This window comes from Telopea speciosissima, chromosome 9 (assembly GCF_018873765.1).
Source record: "Telopea speciosissima isolate NSW1024214 ecotype Mountain lineage chromosome 9, Tspe_v1, whole genome shotgun sequence".
Classification (NCBI taxonomy): domain Eukaryota; kingdom Viridiplantae; phylum Streptophyta; class Magnoliopsida; order Proteales; family Proteaceae; genus Telopea; species Telopea speciosissima.
The window spans coordinates 8,517,597-8,537,725 of NC_057924.1; the positions used below are offsets into that span (position 1 = coordinate 8,517,597).

Sequence of the window (20,129 nt, forward strand, 5' to 3'; positions counted from 1 at the left end):
GGCGTAGCAAGAAACAGTCGGTCATCTGCCACTCCAATACAGAAGCCGAATTTCGTGCCATGGCATAAGGGATTGGTGAACTTAAGTGGCTCAAGGGATTATTGAGTGATTTGGGAATTGTTTCTGAATATCCTATGCGGCTCTATTCACTCTTATTCAAAAGGTCCAATAATGTATGTATATTGGACCTTTTGAGGCAATTATAAGACTTGGGAGACAATTCTAATAGGTCAATAAAAATGTGTTTCCATGCCATTGCTTTTTTGTTTTTGCTTAATTTAGCCAATCTATCATGAAAGGAAAAAAAAGGTAAAGCAACCCTATTTTGATTGTTCTGTAACTGAATGTCCTTTTATTTGAATTAGGCTTCTAAGCCCCTCATTCCATTGCAATCTGAGATTCATTCTTCTCCTTGGGATGCGGGATCAGAGTTCGGTATATCTTTTGGAAGAGATCGAAGGCATTCCGCACCAAACCTAACGACTGAACTGGGGGAGGCACTGTTCCCATTTACTGCCGCAAAGCAATAAGGCTATAGTTTCGCTCTAGTTGGGCAACGAAAGGAGGCCTCTTCTGCCATTCTTTCTAAATGCTTTCTTTAGCCTTTGAAGCGCATTAGTCTCTTTTCTTTTCATTAATGTAGTATACATAGTCGTTCAAAATAGCGCATAATAAGAAAGTTGCTATCTTTCTTACCCTAGCCGCCTACTGGGCGAAGCACTCGACCGGAGATCTTCAGTTTTGTCCGGCGGAAAACAGAAGTCTTCTGTATCAAGTGATACATGAATTGCTCAGCAGTGCTTCGCCAATTCCACTCGCATACATACCCCCACACACTAATTGACATAGCGAATTCTTCCCCCTCCGATTTGGGGAATAGTGAATGACTCTTCTCCCCCCCATTGATGAAGGGCCCATCCCCACTGCAGAATTTTCAGAGTCTTGATCCTAAGAAGACGATTGTTTGGGGCCTAGATTGATTCCCCCATAGGCCTTTAATAGCTGTTGTATATCATGAGGTACAAAAATCCCTGAAGACTAAGCTTTTGATTCTGGCACTTCTTTTTTAATTGCGATACATCATAGCAGGTCGAGGGTGAGGGTGAACAACACTGATCAACTGTGCGACCGACTTTGCTACAGTGACTGTAAACAGGTCAATTCAAACCTCCTTGTGAAAACAAGGCTGACATTAGTATTGCTCACAACCCTGTCAAGCATGACCGGACAAAACATGTTGAGATTGACAGACACTTCATCAAAGACAAGCTTGAACAAGGAGTCATCTGCGTTCCTTTTGTCAGTTCTATTCATAGTTCAAAATCTTGTCGACAAAAATTTCGGATATTTAGGCCAGGCCGAAACGAGATGCTATGCCGAAATGAAAACAATGCAATATTTCAAAATTTTCAGTTGGATATTTTCAGTCATCTCGTTTCAGAAATTTCGGTCATTTTACACCTAGAAATGGCCAAGCAAAACACATTGAAAAAATAAAATCTTTCGGCGAAATTCCGATATCTCAGAAATTTTGGTCTGGCCCAAATGGCTTTCCGAAACGAGATTTAATACTATGGTTCTATTAACCAACTAGCTGATGTCTTCACTAAGGGCTTGATTTGTAAGGTGTTCCACCCACTAGTCTTAAAGTTGGGCATGTTTGATATATTTGCACCAACTTGAGAGGGAGTGTTGAAAACCGTGGGATTGGAATAATTTTTCTTTACTCAGGTTTTATTGTTTTATTGTTTTACTATTTTTTTCCCTATTTGACTAGTTTGCCCTTAGGCTGTAATTCTCATTATAAATAAAGTGGACCTCTATCATTAACGACTTGTCATAATATTCTCCCAACTCTGATTCTAAACTGTTTCGAATGTCGAGACTTACATTGAAGAATTTGAAGCAAGCACATTTGAGGCAGTGAACGACGTGGAACTAGGCATTATAGTTAACGAGGAGGTTGAAGGAACCATTGAGGAGACTATGAATGACACAGAAGAACTTAAAGGGTTAGAGTTTGAAGTAGAGAAGATCGAAGACACATTCGTGGATGACCCCACGGACACGATTTATTGAAGTTGATCACATAAGAGTTTGTGATCCCACCTGAATTTTTTGAAGAAAGCTCCGCACCTTGAAGACTACATTCCTAACATCCACAAGCTGCCTGAGTACTGTTATTGTTTGAAGACGGATGTTCACCATACAAAGTTGATTCCTCCATTTGGCAAAACTCATGGTCGGGTTTTTTTCAAGCAGGGGAGAATTGATGCAGGGAGCATCGCAAGCAAAGAGGGCCAAGTGTCAGCCTCCTGGCTGGTCCAACGTGACTTGATAGGCCCCTTCAAATTCCAGCATAGCCATCCCCTTCACCTCCCAATTTTTGGGCTCTGGATGTTTGACTTTTTATATCCCCACGGCTCCTTGTGTGATGAATGAGTTGTTGGACTCTTCAACTTCTCAAGGCCTCTTTATTTGTATTTTTCCTACTAGTAGTTATTGTCTTTGGAAGCTCCTCTCCCCCTCTCCCCATGTCTTGGGAATTCCAAAAGATCATTTAATGTTTTAATTGTTCATGTATTCAGCCTTTAGAATTCTTCCCTTTGTTTGGGATTGCAAATTTTGACTAGGATGTAATCAATTGAGGCTCAGCCTCCATCTATAAATTGAAATCATGGGTGAGCTCTCAATCATCCAAGAAAAATCTGAAATAATGACTACTCATAATGTAGTTCTAGATAGGCTAAAGCCCTACTAGAAACCAATTAAACCAGGACCAATAACAAGGAACTAAGGGGCTGTTGGTTCTGCAGTTTCAGTAGGACAGAATTGCAGTTTTAGGTCAAATCTAGGGCTTAGGTTAGGATAATGGAAGGGGGGCTTAGGGGGAATGGCTAGGCAGGTTTATAGGACTCTAATAATATAGGTATTATAGAGTTTTAAGTGTTTTGAAAATTCTGTAAAACTGGGCAGCAAGTCAGGGTCGACTATAGGTTTTGGGGAAATTAATGAAGGATGAGGGGATTAGGGTTTTGATGGACAAATATCGCTGAGCAGCAAGATCTAGAGTTTAATGGAATTAGGGTTTAATGGAATTCAAGCAAAAATAAAGGGGGATCAATTGGGGAAGGGAGTAGAGGGTTAGAAGAAGAAATTAATGAACAAGTTGCAGCAGAAATCCACTAACAGCAGCTTGGACAGAAGTGAAGGATAGAACCACCTTCGAATTAGGATCCTCCCGGCCGTCACGGCGCAAGGAGTCGATCAGATTCCACCAATCCCTTTCCACCTTGATAGAACCACAAGGATGCACACTCACAAGGAGCATAGGAGCAGCAACAATGGCAGCCAACAAGCAAAAGCTTTTTTCATTAATCAAATTCGTATTCAAGGCTTTGCCCCCTTACAACCTTATATAAAAAACTCAAATAGACTTCCACTCTAAAAAGGAAAGGCCTAACCCAATCCTTAACCTATTAGGTAACTTAAACTGACTAGGAAACTAAAATACTAAAAGAAATAGACTCAAAACCTGGCTGGACTTATAGAATCCTAATCCAGCCCAATTTACATCACATGATCACTAATTACATAAAAATCAAAACTAAAGAATTAAAACAGCTAATCCCGTATGCAACCTAATTACCCATATTTTAGGCCCATAAAAGTGGCATATTACATAGGAAACCCATGGGATCAAAGGCCCAACATACATATAACCCAACCCTAGACTTATTTCTACAGAAATAAGCCCATTTCGATGATGAATCTGCATCAACTCTCCCCAACTTGAAAAAATTCGTCCTCAAATTTTGCAGTGATGAGGGGGAAACAACATATGAGTAGCAGCTTCAACCATTCCCAAACAAAATTCTGGTGATGCAGGAACATTAGGGATGAAGTCTTCAAGGCGTGGAGCTTTCTCTTCGAAGAACCATGGTGGCATAACAAACTCTATGTGTTCGATCTCTGAATCACCCGTGAATGCCCTATCCATAGAGTCTTCAGTGTTAATAACCTTCTTAGACACCAGCTCCACCCCTTCATCTTCTACTATATCAGCCTTATCTACATTGGTTTCTTCAATATAGACCACTTCAGTAGGATCTTCTACATGTTGATTTTCCATCTTTGAAGCTATAGGAGTGGTCTCTTTCTTTTCATCACAATTCACTGTCACTTCAGATTTATTTTCAACTTCCTTTGGCAATGAAAATATGTATTCTCCATACCTGTCTGTGTCTTCTCTGTAACCTTTGAATCTATCCCTGTGATCTTTGGCAGGGGTTACTCTTTGTTCTCCCAATCGTTGCAACCTATCCAGGATGGCTTCATTTGCAGCCCTTTGTTCAGCAGCAAATTTCTGGAACAATTCCAACATAGCAGCCATAGGATCTGCTAATGGATTTACTACTTGATTACCATGTTGATCCATGGCTTTTATACCAAATAATGTAGTTCTAGATAGGCTAAAGCCCTACTAGAAACCAATTAAACCAGGACCAATAACAAGGAACTAAGGGGATGTTGGTTCTGCAGTTTCAGTAGGACAGAATTGCAGTTTTAGGTCAAATCTAGGGCTTAGGTTAGGATAACGGAAGGGGGGCTTAGGGGGTATGGCTAGGCAAGTTTATAGGACTCTAACAATATAGGTATTATAGAGTTTTAAGTGTTTTGAAAATTCTGTAAAACTGGGCAGCAAGTCAAGGTCGACTATAGGTTTTGGGGAAATTAATGAAGGATGAGGGGATTGGGGTTTTGAAGGACAAATATGGCTAAGCAGCAAGATCTAGAGTTTAATGGGATTCAAGCAAAAATAAAGGGGGATCAATTGGGGAAGGGAGTAGAGTATTAGAAGAATAAATTAATGAACAAGTTGCAGCACAAATCCACTAACAGCAGCTTGGACAGAAGTGAAGGATAGAACCACCTTCGAATTAGAATCCTCCCGGCCGTCACGGCGCAAGGAGTCGATCAGATTCCACCAATCCCTTTCCACCTTGATAGAACCACAAGGATGCACACTCACAAGGAGCATAGCAGCAGCAACAATGGCAGCCAACAAACAAAAGTTTTTTCATTAATCAAATTCGTATTCAAGGCTTTGCCCCCTTACAACCTTATATAAAAGACTCAAATAGACTTCCACTCTAAAAAGGAAAGGCCTAACCCAATCCTTAACCTATTAGGTAACTCAAACTGACTAGGAAACTAAAATACTAAAAGAAATAGACTCAAAACCTGGCTGGACTTATAGAATCCTAATCCAGCCCAATTTACATCACATGACCACTTAAACAAGTCACATGATCACTAATTACATAAAAATCAAAACTAAGGAATTAAAACAGCTAATCCCGTATGCAACCTAATTACCCATATTTTAGGCCCATAAAAGTGGCCTATTACATAGGAAACCCATGGGATCAAAGGCCCAACATACATATAACCCAACCCTAGACTTATTTCTAAAGAAATAAGCCCATTTCGATGATGAATCTGCATCAACTCATTTTGTGTTAGTGTTTCCTTGTGAGATGCAAGAAGGTTTGTGAGACTCATCCGGGATCAAGGTGGGACTCCTTTGATCGTGACCTCGGTGGACTCCGATGGTTGGCAACCAGTGGGACTCTGGGCTGCACCTATCCACCTATCCATCTACGATCTTACCTCCATACCATCAGCAACCCTTCATATTCCACAACCTGACTTGATCTGGTTGCCTTTAGAATTGATCCTGAAGTGCAGATTCCCTAGGATCTGCCATCAGCAAGAGATACTGTGATGCAGTATCTAAGCACCAGGAAGCAGAAGAGGTCCTGAAGCAAGCCAGGGCTTGCTGCTGTGCAGTTTTTCTCAGTTTTCCTAAGCCTGCGGTTCCAGATTTTGTCCAAGAATCCAGAATCCTGGTCACTTCAGGAAACTGGAAATCATGGAGGCTTCTTAGCAGCCTTATCTTTTGTTTATTTATTTATTGATTAATTATTTCTAGTTTCAGGCTGGATTCGGACATATAAATTCCAGTCCTGTTTCAGTCTTTCTTCTTTATTAAGTAGTTGAGTCTGTTTAAGAGTCCCCAAACACAGCCTGCACTTGGGGAGTTTCCTAGTATGTTTTTGTTTCTTTTCTTCACTTTCAAGTCCAAGACACATTTACCTTATTTTAAAGATGTTTTATTTTCTTCGCAGTTGAAGGCGGATCTTTTCAGATCTTTTTACCTTCTCTACCTATTCTGCTAATCTGCCAACCTTGTGGAAGGCCATTGATACATCATCTGCGGATAAGAGTCATTAGATTTCAACAATGGCAGAAAAAATGAGACACAGGACCAACCAACAGCTAATGAAGTTCGTGTTTAAATTTTTCAAATCTCAATTTTCTGAACATTGGATCTGATTCTTCTAATTCTGGTTGCTGAATATTCATTGATCCTCAAGTTTATTCATTAATTGCATTCTCTTTTGAATGCTTAAATCCCTTGCATAGATTCTAATATTTTATTTGTCATTCAATTTCCTACTTCAAGTAGGAATGTAGAATAACACCATATCTTGTAATCTGACCAATCAGATTTGCATCATATTTTACAGTCTTGCTTTACCTATCAGTAACCGATCAGAGTTTTGGCCAAACCAGATATGTTGTCATTGAATTACTGAATTTTCTCCTAATCTGGTTCTGGTTGCTGTCCTGCGATTCTGGATTTAGGAGGTTTTCTAAACACAAATTCCTTAGGTGACTAGAAATCTGTTATACTATCTTGCTGCTGAAGCATTCATATTCCAGTTATGTGGTACCCTTGGTTAAAAGGAATTTTATTTACGCTAGATTAGGTGCCTCCTATCTCTCTTTACATATAGGTACTCTACAGTTCCAAGACTTTCAATGCCATTTCCTTTTCTAGGGTGGTAGAGCCATGTTTGACACGAAGAAAAACTTGTAACCACTTCTCACCTCTCATTAACATAAGTAACAAATGGTTCTGGAAAGCCTGTCACATAGCTGAGAAACAACAAGGGAAAAGCACAAATTGATAGAAGTAGAACTTACTTTGCTTCACAATTAGGTCTGCACGAGTGACAAATACGACTTGCATAGTTTGCCTTGTGCATGGCATCGACAACAACTAAATCATACCCATCACGATCTCCCTGCCAAATGAATCCATTTAGTGAGGCATCAAAGAAGAAAAGAACATATATGATCTGAAACCTAAAACAACAAAAAAACTCATGTCCAAAGGAAATTCAAATTTATAATAAAAAAACAACCTTTGGCCTCTCTAGATATATGTTGTAGAACTCCGGAGCTGGATCATTATTGTTTTTTTGCAGCAATCGAATGCCATCTTGCTTCTCAAACCATTTCCAAGCTGGATAAACCTAAAACGTAACAGAAGTTTTGAATTTCAGAGTATAATTTCCAAAGGAATTCTCCACAAATTTTATTACTCCCAACTCTCATAAAGATGATATGGTAGGGAAAGAAGAGATGAGATACTGAAGACCAATAGAGTAATTGCTTCAAAAAACTAGAATACAAACAACACAATTCAGAAGCCATCAATAATAAATGGAATATGAAGTCACCTAAAAAGGACATTGAATCTTAATGACCATGATGATACTGCCCAGGTATATCATACACAGAAACATTGAATGGCACACACACTTTCCAAGAATCACAAATATTCTCATTTGGGGGTGGGGGATGGAAAAGGGAAATGAGAATAAGACCCATTTCAGAGACAGAAAATAGATGAAGAAATGTGGAAACATAAAGCCAGCATTTGTATACCAGAAAATTCCCAAAAATCTACTTGCAAGAGATAAGATCAAGAAATAAGATCATGCAACCAATGAAAATATACAATTCAAATGGTTGAAAACATCAGGATGATAAAATAGCATAAAGCATGTCAATTAAAACAATGAAAACCAAAATTGGGCAGGGCACGATGCCTAAAGTTTTATAATATATTCAAGATTATACATGGAGGTTGGATAGTTTTACCAAAACAAGTGGTTTAAGAACATGAGAGAAAAAAAATCAAAAAATCTTAGCTGTTTAACATAACTGAAACCAGCAGCTATGACATCTTTACCTCTCCCAGAAACTCCACAACAAAATCATCGTTGCCGAAACCTTCTTCACTATTGCAAACTACGCCAAGCCCCTGGTAATCGCATCCAAACAGCCAAATAGTAAACCAAAACAGAACCGGGATCAGTAAAAGTCGAGCCAAATCATATGGTGAGGTGAGGTTAACATAAGCTGATAATCGATTTTAGCTCATGCAGGATAGTTAAGACTAAAGCTATACCTTTCTATAAGCAACATAATTGTCTTCACGACGATCTTCCATGGACTTCAAGATACATTGGCATATTTTCAAAATGCGTTTGTCGCCACCTTCCTGAGAAGTCTTTAGGATCTCTTCAACAACACGCTGCAAAGGATACATCATGGGAGTGTTTCCAGTACCCGTGAAGGACCTGACTTGCTTATTCAGAACTCGCAGAAGCACATCTTCAACAAACTTATGCTTATCTAGAAGTGTCCAATCCAAATCGTCTGGCATGGAGTCGAGAAGAAGATTATGAGTATAAGGATCTATACCATAGACTTCCTGCTCTAGGACCTCATTTCCAACTTGTTTCCTGGGTTTGTAATCCTTTACTTCAGGGATTTCCATATCTGACTCCTCAGTGATATTCTTTTGTGCCTTCAGCTTCTCAGAATAGTCCTCAGGTAGACAAACCCGCATCTTTCGTTGCACTTCCTCCTCGTCTGCCACGATAACATATCGATCAATGACTTCATACTTCCTAGTAACAGGAGGAACGAGGCTTGCTTTCGTCATCCGAGCACCCCATTCACGGTCATCAGCAATAGAATCTAAAGACTCATCCGCCCCAAAGTATCTATCTCCAGTTAAATCACCAGTTCCTCCTTCAGACTGGAATCCTATGTCACTTTCTGTATCCGAGGAAGGACAGTTCCCATCACCACTAGAAACTTCAGAAGACAGATCAGGGTCATCAGAAGTCTCACTTCCTGAATCTAAATCTCTCTTGTTTAATTTGGATAAGCGTCTTCTTATTTCCCGATCAGATGCACATTCTCCATAATTTATACCACCATTGACATACGATGTGCCATTACGCATGATTTTCCTCTCATTCACTATTTTATTTAGTTTCTTTCCATACTTGGAGGCCACTGAGCAAAACCCAGCAGGTGCATTATCCTTAAATATCTTCATTATTTCATCTCTTTCATGAGAGGACTTAGAATTCTCATCCAAGCTCCTGGCAAGTCGAATGAATAACATAATGATATGATTCATATCTCCAGCATCACCACGATTTTTGGCTCTGCATTCAAGCAAAATATTACACACAGAAAAGTTGAAACCGCGACAATAAATAGTAGTATAAAACAACCCAATAACTAATAGGATCACAGCAGCATCGTTAACAATAGTTTTATGGGAGGCAACAAAATCACCTTCACCTGCCCATGTTTCTAGAATTGGAGGAAATTGCAAAAATATCCTGCTTTAAATAGGGAGATACTGAAGGACATCTTCTCTGTTACTTATTGTGCAATTTTATAGTAGTAGTTATGAACGAAAGATGTTCTTAATGTTTTTAAATTAAAGAAGTAACAAATGTAGCAAGCAAGCTTACTTTATTGCATCTCGACACATTCGACTGATATCCTCCTTAACAGAGTTCAAGCCATGACCAATGTAATAACCATTCTTCATCCGATCTTCAATCTCTGCAACCTGATCAATGGAAATTGACAAGAAGGGATGATAATCAGAACTGAGGAAGTTCAAATGGTTGAATAGCATTTGTATTTCTACAAGGTCAAGTACCAAGCAAGTGACCGCACCTTAGGTACAAAGAAATCATAAGTGTTCTCCTTCATGATGTCCCTAAGACTGAGAGCAAGGAATTCTTCCATTTTCTTATACCCATTTTCAGATTTCTTGCGAAGCAACCACCTTAATTGAGCATCCCTTGATAGGAGGGACCTGGGCATTTTGACATCACGTAGTTTCGTGCGTCTGTAATAGCTTTGTCGGAACGATTGACTGACTGAGTCTCTCCTATTAACAGTGGCATCATGATCTAGAGAATCTCGAGGCTTATTGGAATCATCCAAATGACTATTTGAGCCCTTGAAAGCTTTAGAAACTGAGAAACTTTTTTCCGTTATCTGACTGAGGCTCTTCATCTTTGAATGTGTCTCTTCAAGATTCCTAGCGTCACGGGAAACGCGGTTTTTTATCCAGTTCAAATTTGGAAATTTCTTTGTCAATTCACTGAACTGGCTGCAGCCCCTGATATCTATAGAAGATAAACAAGGGAACAAATGGAGAATTTGTTCAAGTGCACCAGCACTCACGTCGGTGCACCCAACTAGGATGATTGATGTTATCTTCTCTTTCTTATAACCATCCTGCAGGCAAAATCAGGATGTGCATTAACACAGAGAAAACTGTGAATATCCTGATGACCAGTATTAGCAAACAGGAAGAAAGCCTACCATGATGCACCGGAACATGGAGTCAGTGCACTTTGGGCCTGCAGACGAAAAGTTGATCTGCCTGGAGATATCCCTGTAAAATCTGACAGCATCATGCCAGCGCTTACAAGTAGCCGCAGAGAATGCTAGAGACTTCAAGTCAGTTCTCAGAAAATGGAAAACTCGTGCCAGTATATTGCCATTGACCAGCCCCCAGGCCTCCTTCTCAAGTTCAGCACTTGCACCTTTTCCTTCATCAAAAACAGTATCACCACATAGTTCCTCAAAGGAGCAGCCATCTTCATGTTCAATAAGGAGATCTTCCACTTCATCATCTTCTCCATTTTCATCGACCACCATCCGAGCTCTTTTACCAGCACGGACAGATGCTTCATCCTCTGTTATGGAAAAAGCACCAGAGAAATTACCAGGTAAAACAAATGAAGCAGAGTGATGAACTGTATAAAAGAATAGATGATAACATAAGGCCCAACCCTCGAAGAAAAAAATTGACAGGAGCTGAATGACAAAGCTCCTGACCTGGGTCCTACAGCTCTAACCAGGGCAAAACTTATAGGTCGGGAGTTTGCTCAGGTGATGATCACACCACCCAAGCTGTAGGGGTTTGCTATGTACCATTCTCTATTCCATGACCCACCCAACCCCTCCGCCCACCCCCTACCCCCCCCCCCCAAAAAAAAACCCTCGTTCAGTTCAGCTGATTAAATTCTGGGTGGGGCTATAAAGTGAAGGATCCTTGTCACTGGCATGTGAGCAAAAGATACGACCCAGAAGAAGCAACTCCTCAGCCTCCATCTAAAATTAGCATTTCTATTCACAAAATAAAATTAAATGGATGAACTTCACACGACCGTTCAAGGATTTACTCCTACCTGATTTTTGGAACTTGTACATTGCAAAATTTTGTGAGAGAGAACTTTTCGTGACAGCTGAGGTAAAAGGCTGTTTGTCTAATTCCTTCTTTGGTTGTTTAGCATTGATCCATGGCTCCAAGACCTCATTTATAGCTGCAGCGAATTCCCGGCTCTTATAAGATTTCATGACTAACTCGTGCAGTTTACCACGTGTATAACCGATGAATTGAGGATGTAAGCTGTGAAATGAACTGGAAGCTATGTTGTCCCCACTCTGTGCTGCAACCTGCGACTGAGCTACAGAAGAATCAGTAACTGGTGCAGCATCAGAGGCTTGTGCAGCAGAGACAACTGGAACCCAGATGTTATCGTCCTTCCTGAAGACACTAGTGAACCTCGGAATAGTACCTTTGTCAACCAAAGCTTGCAGCTTAGAAAATGATAGCGGCCCATGTTCATGGCCAGCACCATCAAAGTAGTACCAATCACCCAAATGCAACTGCAATTCATCAACTGTGCAAACATGATCTTTTGGGGTTTCAATGGATGTTACGCTTTTCTGCAAACCCTGTAAGTTTCGCTCACTATGTTTTCTGGATCGAGAAGCACCCTCTGCTGACAAGTTCTTGCCATCACTACTTCCAGAGAAAGACCGATGGGATCTTGATGAGTGGAGCTCATTTCCTCTAATTCTCATGCGGGGCTCAGAGATAAATGAACCATGGTCTTTGACTACACAAGCATTTATCCTGACAACTGATAGCATGGTTCCCTTCACTCCCCTTGCATTAAGTGGCTTGATTTGGCCTGGTCTACTGTTACCCTTGCAATCATTCTTCTCTTCTGACCAGGAAAAAGCCCAAGGAGGTAGGTCAAGCCTTCGGCTCTGGGAGGGATAGTATAACTCATCTTTCCTGTGCCACCGAGGGTCCTCACGGCCAGACTTTGGCAACTGGCACAGTGGGCAACCATCATTAAGGACAAGTTTCTTCTTAGATGACCTATCCAGAGAAGCTTCATCATTCCTTTTCCAGTCACCACCCTTGCAGGACCATCGGCTGGAAAACAAGTCATTATAGTCAGCACTGGCAAAGACATCAGTTGACCTTGTATCTGTAACTTCTTTTGACATGGCATCAACAGATCCATCGAAATTCTCATCTCTTAATTGCGCGGAATACCCAGCGGAAGGTTGAAACCTCGTGAAACCTGTGATGCAGTTAATCACCATAATGAGATCAAGATTGTTGGAAAGTTGAGCATGCATAGACTTTTCAAGCTAGATACTGCATGACTTAAAAAGTACAGTTCTACTTATTTATTTTCTTGTAAAAGAGATGCAAATATAATATTGCCAATATTTTTTAAATTGATAGTCTTTCCATCAATCTTATATTCCCCAAGCAAAACTGTTAACTTAAAAAAGAGAACTGGAAGCAAAACTTAGCAAACATAGGCAGATACATTAGATTTAGAAAAGGAAATACCACCCCAATACTTTGCCTTATGAGCTGACAAGACTGCACTTATCAAAAGACACCCCCATGTTACTTTAACATCATATTATCATATACAACTTGCATTACACCTCTAACCAAAGGATTGGCACTAATTTCATTTCATAGAGATGATATTTTATAAGGAAGCTGCAGGAAACTTGTGCTTCCTTCTTCCCCATTAGCTTTCACATGATCCATAGGGCTCTCCTTAACCATACCCTTATATAGTCCAATAAATGGTGTTTCTTAGGTAATTCAATTGAATTTCTTTTCTTTTTTTTAAAAAACATATAACATTAAAGAGCTATACCACTGAATCTGGTTTAATTTATTGAGTCAGAAATCTGTTACGTGGGACCGAATAACTAAAACAACCAAACCCCTCTCTTTCTCTCTACATTTGTTCCACAGCAACAAGAACAACTAATGGAAGGAAAAAAACACAGAATCTACATAACCATATTCCTCAGAAATACAAATTACATGTGCACAAAATACCAATATATTAAGTAATACTGAACCCTAACAGCATTTTTTTTGCACGTGAGTATGAAATGGAATGGTACAGCAACCTCATTATAAAACAATTGTTCCAGAAAAATAAATGAAATTTTACAATGCAAATGAAGAGTTACCTTCAGAGCTACCCCAATTTTCCCAGTCTGCATGCTCAAATGTCATATGTAAAGCTTCTGCATCAACATAGATTTCCAGAAAACAGCAAAATATTCAAACACCCAATCTTAAATGAAGATTAGGAAAGAGAAAACAAGTTCTCTAGAAAAGAAAATATCAGAATAAAGAAAAACCAAAGAGATGAGGAGTAGAGGATCAAGGGAGAACATACCTCCAAGAGTCTCGAGTTCCCTCCCGGTGATAACAGAGTACCCACTTAGCAAGGTTCCAACCCTTTCATCAATGCAGAGATCCTCTAAAGGCTCTAAAGGACTTGAAATGTCATGTAGGTGGGAAAGTGACTGCAGTGAAGAGGCAGGCAGTTCCTCCCCCTGCGGATCAAAAGATTGCCCAGCATCAGCAACATCTGTCAATAGATTCCCAGGAGCCTCAGGAGGACTCACCAACTGAGTTATGGCATCAGAAACAACTGATGGGAAATTCCCAGGCACCAGTGGAGAGACAGCATTTTCAACAGTTACCCATCGGTCACTCTCTGAATGCTTTATCAAATGATCTGACAGCATAAACCCTTCCTCCACAAGCCTCTTAAGGTCACACAATTTAGAAGGGCCTTCCTCGATACCGGAATGATCAAGATAAAACCATTTTCCTGCGTTTAAATCTGACATAACCGGAACATGAGGTGGTGTGTCACTGATATCCATGTCCTCTTCCATGGACAGCAGCTCTTCAGGAGCTTCATTAACCTGACGAGGAGGTTCTTTGGAATCCATACTTGCATTCTGTAACTCTTCGTCCTTGTGACACTGAACAGTGATATTTTTATCAGCAGAACCACTACCACTGCTACATACGGTGCTGCTATTGTGGGGTTGAGAGGTTGATGAATGTTTGTGAGATTCCCTTTCAGCTGATTCCCTCTGGCCAAGCTTCTCTTCATTCCCCTGGTTTGCATACCGACTGTGCTGTCTTTCACTTCCTCCACTCTTTCGACTAGAATCCTGGTAATCTAGGGGCCTCCCTCGGTCATGCGGCAATCTCTCCTGGTAACCTGGAGTCCGGTCCCTGATATCATCCCTGCAGTCATCCCTCCGGTCATAGTGCCGTGATCGGTCACGTGGAGACCGCTCCACATGAGCAGAACTTCGGTTTTTATGATCATGGTAACGGCGCCGATCATGTGGCGACCGCTCGGAGCGGCCTGGACTTCGGTCCCGGTGGTCATGGTGCCATCCCCGATCCTGTGGGGACCGCTCAGAGCGGGCTGGACTTCGACCATGCCTGTCATGCACTACCCTAGATGACAAAGAAGAATCATAATGCCTAGAAGAGAACCTGCTGGAGGATGGCAGCCTTGATGATGAAGAAGAATTTCTGCAAGAGCTCTCCTGTAAACCTCGTGAATAGTGTTTCTCAGGGCCAGCACGGTTACTATCATCAGACATCCTCCTGCTTTTACAACCTGGATAATCTTCTCCATGGTATTTGCGGCTGCTACCCTCTGATTCTGTACAATGACGTTTCAACCATGTTCCAGATGGGCGCTCTCTTCCGTGATTCTTGCCATCACTGTATTCATGCTTATATGAACCTGATTCCCCGTCTACAATTCTCGAACTAGTCTTTAAGTCCCTATCATGACCATGATCCCACCTGGAACTGGAAGACCTCTTTCTACGTTCACTTCCACTGCCACTGAATTCTCTTCTTTGAGAAGCATCCTCATCAAAGAACTTCGTAGAAGGTGGTGTTCGGTCTCGCTCGTACTTCCATCCCCTGTCCCTAGCATTGTCGTCTTTCTCCATTTCCCATTTCCGTCCTTTTGCTGAACCATAGTCTTCTTTCACCACTTCACTTTTCCGCCATTTATCAGGGATAAACTCTCCTTTCTCAAGTTCACCTCTCCGAACTCTCCACAAGTCCGACTTTTCCACTTCCCCTCTCCTTCCCTTTTCTGTTATGAACTCTCCCTTCTCTACTTCTCTCCGTGCTCTTCCTGTAGAAAGTTCTCCCTTTTCAACTTCTCCTTTCCGCCACTTCTCCGGAACAAACTCTCCCTTCTCCACTTCACCACCTTTTCTCCACTTATCAGGGACAAACTCCCCATTTTCAATTTCTCTTCTTCGTGACCTCTCGGGAACAAATTCGCCGTTCTCCACTTGGCCTTTCACCCCCTGCAAAGAACCCAATTCTCCCTCCTCCACTTCTTCCTTGGGCAGCTTTTCGGAAACAATCTCTCCCTTCTCAACTTCCCCTTTCTTCCCTTTCTCGAACTTCCGCCCTTTCTCTGATCCAAATTCCTCCTTCTCTACTTCCATCTTCTTCTCATGCTTACGCTGAAGATGTGATTCTGCATATTGGAGAGACTTGGAATTGAAACTACCATTGCTTCCGCAGAACGTATCCGAAAGTGGAAATCTTTCCATAACATGCTGCGAAGGCACGCAGGCGACTCCTCCATCGCCCATGGAAATCCAAGGACTGCAGAAAAGAACCCTAATTCTCCCCTTCCCTGGGGCTATCGATGCTCATATTGCGATTTCTTCGGCCCTATTAATCCAGGCAACGAACTTGAAAACCTAATTTACACCAAAACATGGAATGAAACAAATCAGCACAACAATCCCATCAATGCAATGTAGGGTTTCGGAAAGAACGAAAAATAAAATAAGAGAGGCTGGGAACGGCGAATCAAGAAACAGAAAGGAGAACCCAAAAAAAAAAAAACGAAATTCACTTCCTCCCACACACCCCCCCCCCCCCAAAAAAAGTTTCGAATAAAATAAAAATAGGAAGGGATAGAAACGAAAACTATTAACAGCAAGAAAACTTACAGCGAAACTCGAAGAGCTCAGCAACGGATCCGATAAGAGATTTCAGGAGCTTCGACGGGAACAAGAAACGGGCGTAGACTCGGGTGTGAGCGGATCGAAATACAGCATGGAAGACCTGAAGAAGCTCGTCCTCTCTGCTACCTCGTTTTCTCTCTCTCTCTCTCTCTCTGTATCCTCTCTCTTCACCTTCGTCTCCTTTCTCTATAACCTCTCTCTCTCCCTCCGGAAGGAAAGCTTTCGTCGTTTGTTTTTCGTTAATCTTTTTCCCTCTTCCGTTTTCCTTTATCTTTCTTCCCTTGCGGTCTTTACCGATTTACCCTCTTTATAAATACCGTCGAGTGTAAAGAATACGACGGATTTTACCCAAAAAAAAAAGAATACGACGGAATAACGTATACGGGGTCGTATATCCATACTGATAATACTGATACATGGTCGGTCAGTGGTCAGCTCAGCCTGCTCGGATATTGGGTAGCATCGCCATAATATGAGTTGGATACTTGGATTGGATTTGGTTTAGTAGTCTTTCAAAATCTAAACCAATTGCAAAGGAGAAAAATGGGAAAAAGAACACTATATGGTGGCGTAGCTCTTGCACCCCCACATAGGAGTACCAGAAACGGTGAAAAGTACTGTCATATCTCAATGAAATAAAAAATTGCATCTATGTTGTGTCATATGTGTGCTTTCATTGGCCCCACTTTGTTGTAGGTGCTACATGACCAAACAACGATCTCTTGCCTAGAAAAAATTTATTGCTATGTGGTAAAGTGCAAAATTTTGTGTTTCCTATTGGGTAACAAGAACTAGAGAGCGTGCCTTTATCGATTCAATCAATAGGGGGGGGGCAGAAAGATCATTTTGTGGGGGAAGAGAGAGAGAGAATAGCTACAGCCCTAGATAGGAAACACTCTCATATGTATGAGAATGGGTTTGTTGCCAATTGTATGGCTCCTATACCAATGTGATGGTCAATGGGAGCACATGCACAAGCATCCAAGGGGAGGGGTGTTTTGGTAGCATATGTCAGCACCTCCCTCTATCTATCTCTCTCCTCCCACTTTTTTTCCAATATGTCATTTTATATGGAAAGGAGAGAAATAGACACAACTAGATGCTATAATACGCTATGCAACCTGACAATGTTTTTTTCCTATATGTGTTGTATGTGTGTGTGCAGTGAAAAATAACACTAAATGGTCACTAGAGAAGTTTTTAGTTAGATCGACTAACTCAATATAACCTTGTTGGCTTCCCACGTACAATACCATTTTATCGCACCTCATTGGTATACTTCCCAATGTCACTTGCTCATAAAACCCTCAAAATAAAAGGATTCTTTGAGCAAGCGACATAGAGGATTGCACCAATGAGGTGTGACGAAACAGTTTTGTACATGGGAGGGCATCAAGGTTGTTTCATGTGAAGAGGGAGAGAGAGAGAGAGAGGGTGTTAGTGTAACCTCCCTTGGCAACTCAGAGAATCTTTTCTCATAGAAAAAAGATTATCGTATATATCGATAGTGTCGGTATGTTTTCCTATGCCCTCTCACATCCTGACCATGTGGTTTTGCAATTATACTCTATCTCTTACCTAACCAAGTGAGTTTCTTAGACGAAATTGTTTCACATGTCATGATTGGTGCAGGGTAGGTGATTTCCCTCACAGTGTCAAACCTTTTAATTCCCTTTAAGTTCTCTAAGTAAATGGCATAGAGGACGCACCAATGAGGTGCTACAAAATGGTTTTATACATAGGAGGGCAGCAAAATCATTTCATGAGAGAGAAGGTGCTAATTTACTTTACCCCGAGGGCTCAAAGAATCTTTACTCATTGTATGGAAAAGGTTTTCTAAGCCAACCACAAAGGAGACACTAACACCCTCTTTCTATCTCTATCTTCACATGAAATGAACTCTCTACCGCCTATGTACAAAATCGTCACTTTAGTCATGTTTGCCTTATATGCGAGCAAGCCCTGAAACAATGGAGCATGTGCTCCTTTATTTCCCCTGGCCCAACGGGCATGGTTTTGCTTCTATTATAACTACAAGATCTTCTTCATTTCAAAGTCTATTGTTCTTTAAGCAGATCATCAAGTGGGACACAATGTTGGGAGCTACAAAGAAGGACCAACATAAATTCTTCATCTTGCATGCCATTATTGTTTGAGAAATCTGGAAATTAAGAAACTCTAGAGTTTTGGATTCCATTCTGCGTTCTTTGTTCAGTTAGCACTGACTTCTACTCGTCTAGCTGGTCTATCTTATATTATTGTCTTCTCTGACTACCAAGTGCTAATTAACTACCTCTCCCTTGGCTCTATGCCCCCCCCCCCTTTAAAGTATTGCTATCATAGTTAATGGATATCTTGATTTTGTACGTGTATTTTTTTCTTGTTGTTTTTTCCATGTAAGTAGATCAACAAATGCTCTGACTCATTGTTTCTAATTGGGTCATTTCTTCTCCCCGTAGGGGGATTGTGGGAGTCCTCCTTCCCTAAGGATACTCTATTCATTGGAAAATTATCATCTCCATTTATCTGCCCTTCCATTTTTTCCATTTCATTTAATAGGGAGGGGGGGGGGGAGTGGACCCCACTCGGGCAATGTGTTCGGGTAGGGGGTAGGGTGGTTATGTTTGCCCCCTATGAGATGAAATGAAGGAAATGAAGCAATAGATAAGTGGAGACGATAAAGATCCCTAATCATTCTAAAACTAAAGCAGTTCTAATATATTTCTTCCCATCTGGGGTCTTAAAAAAATTCCTCATCGGTGTGCTCTCTCGTTAGCTTGATTAAAGAATCTTCTCCCATATACATAGGAGGAGAATTTTGTCATTTTAATCATATCTTATTTTTTTTCTTGTATGGATTACAAAAGAGTATTTCGTCGAATATTTATCCCCTACAATTCCCTGTCCATCCATTTTCTTAATTTTCTCTAATAGGAGGTGAACCCCACTTGGACAGTGCGTTCGAGCAGGGTGTAGCACGATTATTCCCCCTATTAGAGAAAATTAAGGAAATAGACGAGACAGAGAATTTAAGGAGATAATTTCCGTATTTCGTCTAGGATTGAGGCTGGCGCTCGTCAGTTTAAAAGAATCTTTTGTCAAATTTTGGAAGTGGTGAAGGCTGAAACTCGAATAAGAATTGGACGACTGTTGGTGATTTAATTTTGTTTAAGGGGCTGATGAGTCGGAATTCGGGAATCTAGAGACATTCTCTCTCATTCAAATCTTTTTAATTTATTATGGGAATAATATAACGATTGGTGACATGGGGAGTTAGTGGTTAGGCAGTTTAAGTCCATCCTCCTTCCCACCCAATTGTATCACTGTGCCTGCGCTCTTCCGCAGGATTTCTCCCGGTTTGTTTTCTTAATAAAGCGGTTTGGGTAGCTGTTGCTGCCCTTCCTTGATCAAAAACAAAAATCTCTTTACAAACTACAAAAGGGCCTAGAGAATTGCCAACTTAACGTTAATGATCAGGTTATTTACAAATTACAACAAAGGGTGTCTAACAAACCGGTCGGGTTGGTTTGGTCAGGCAGTCCTTAATCGGTGGATGGTCAGACCAATATGGATCAATTATGTAAGCAGCAATCATCAAAGCCAAGAGTGAGGCCAACTAAAAATTGTTGGGAGAAAGAACTGGGCGCATGCGGTGCATTGCCCCTGCACCCAGACACAAGGGCGGGCTAAATAATCGTCGTGCCCCCATGAAAAGGCAGAATTTA

General features: G+C 41.0%; 1 protein-coding gene across 1 annotated transcript in view; it reads right to left on the reverse strand.

Moving 5' to 3' along the window:
• LOC122638564 (histone-lysine N-methyltransferase ATXR3-like) overlaps nt 1-16,631 on the reverse strand; it is a 28,400-nt gene extending 11,769 nt beyond the window's left edge. The window contains exons 1-11 of the mRNA XM_043831414.1: nt 16,390-16,631; nt 13,764-16,134; nt 13,552-13,608; nt 11,436-12,626; nt 10,564-10,940; nt 9,907-10,476; nt 9,696-9,796; nt 8,327-9,380; nt 8,108-8,179; nt 7,275-7,385; nt 7,054-7,154 (exon numbers count right to left, since the gene is read on the reverse strand). Coding sequence (XP_043687349.1) covers nt 7,054-7,154; nt 7,275-7,385; nt 8,108-8,179; nt 8,327-9,380; nt 9,696-9,796; nt 9,907-10,476; nt 10,564-10,940; nt 11,436-12,626; nt 13,552-13,608; nt 13,764-16,023 — 5,894 coding nt within the window. The 5' untranslated portion in view covers nt 16,024-16,134; nt 16,390-16,631. The remainder of the gene's footprint in view (nt 1-7,053; nt 7,155-7,274; nt 7,386-8,107; nt 8,180-8,326; nt 9,381-9,695; nt 9,797-9,906; nt 10,477-10,563; nt 10,941-11,435; nt 12,627-13,551; nt 13,609-13,763; nt 16,135-16,389) is intronic.
• Between the last annotated feature and the right edge of the window lie 3,498 nt (nt 16,632-20,129).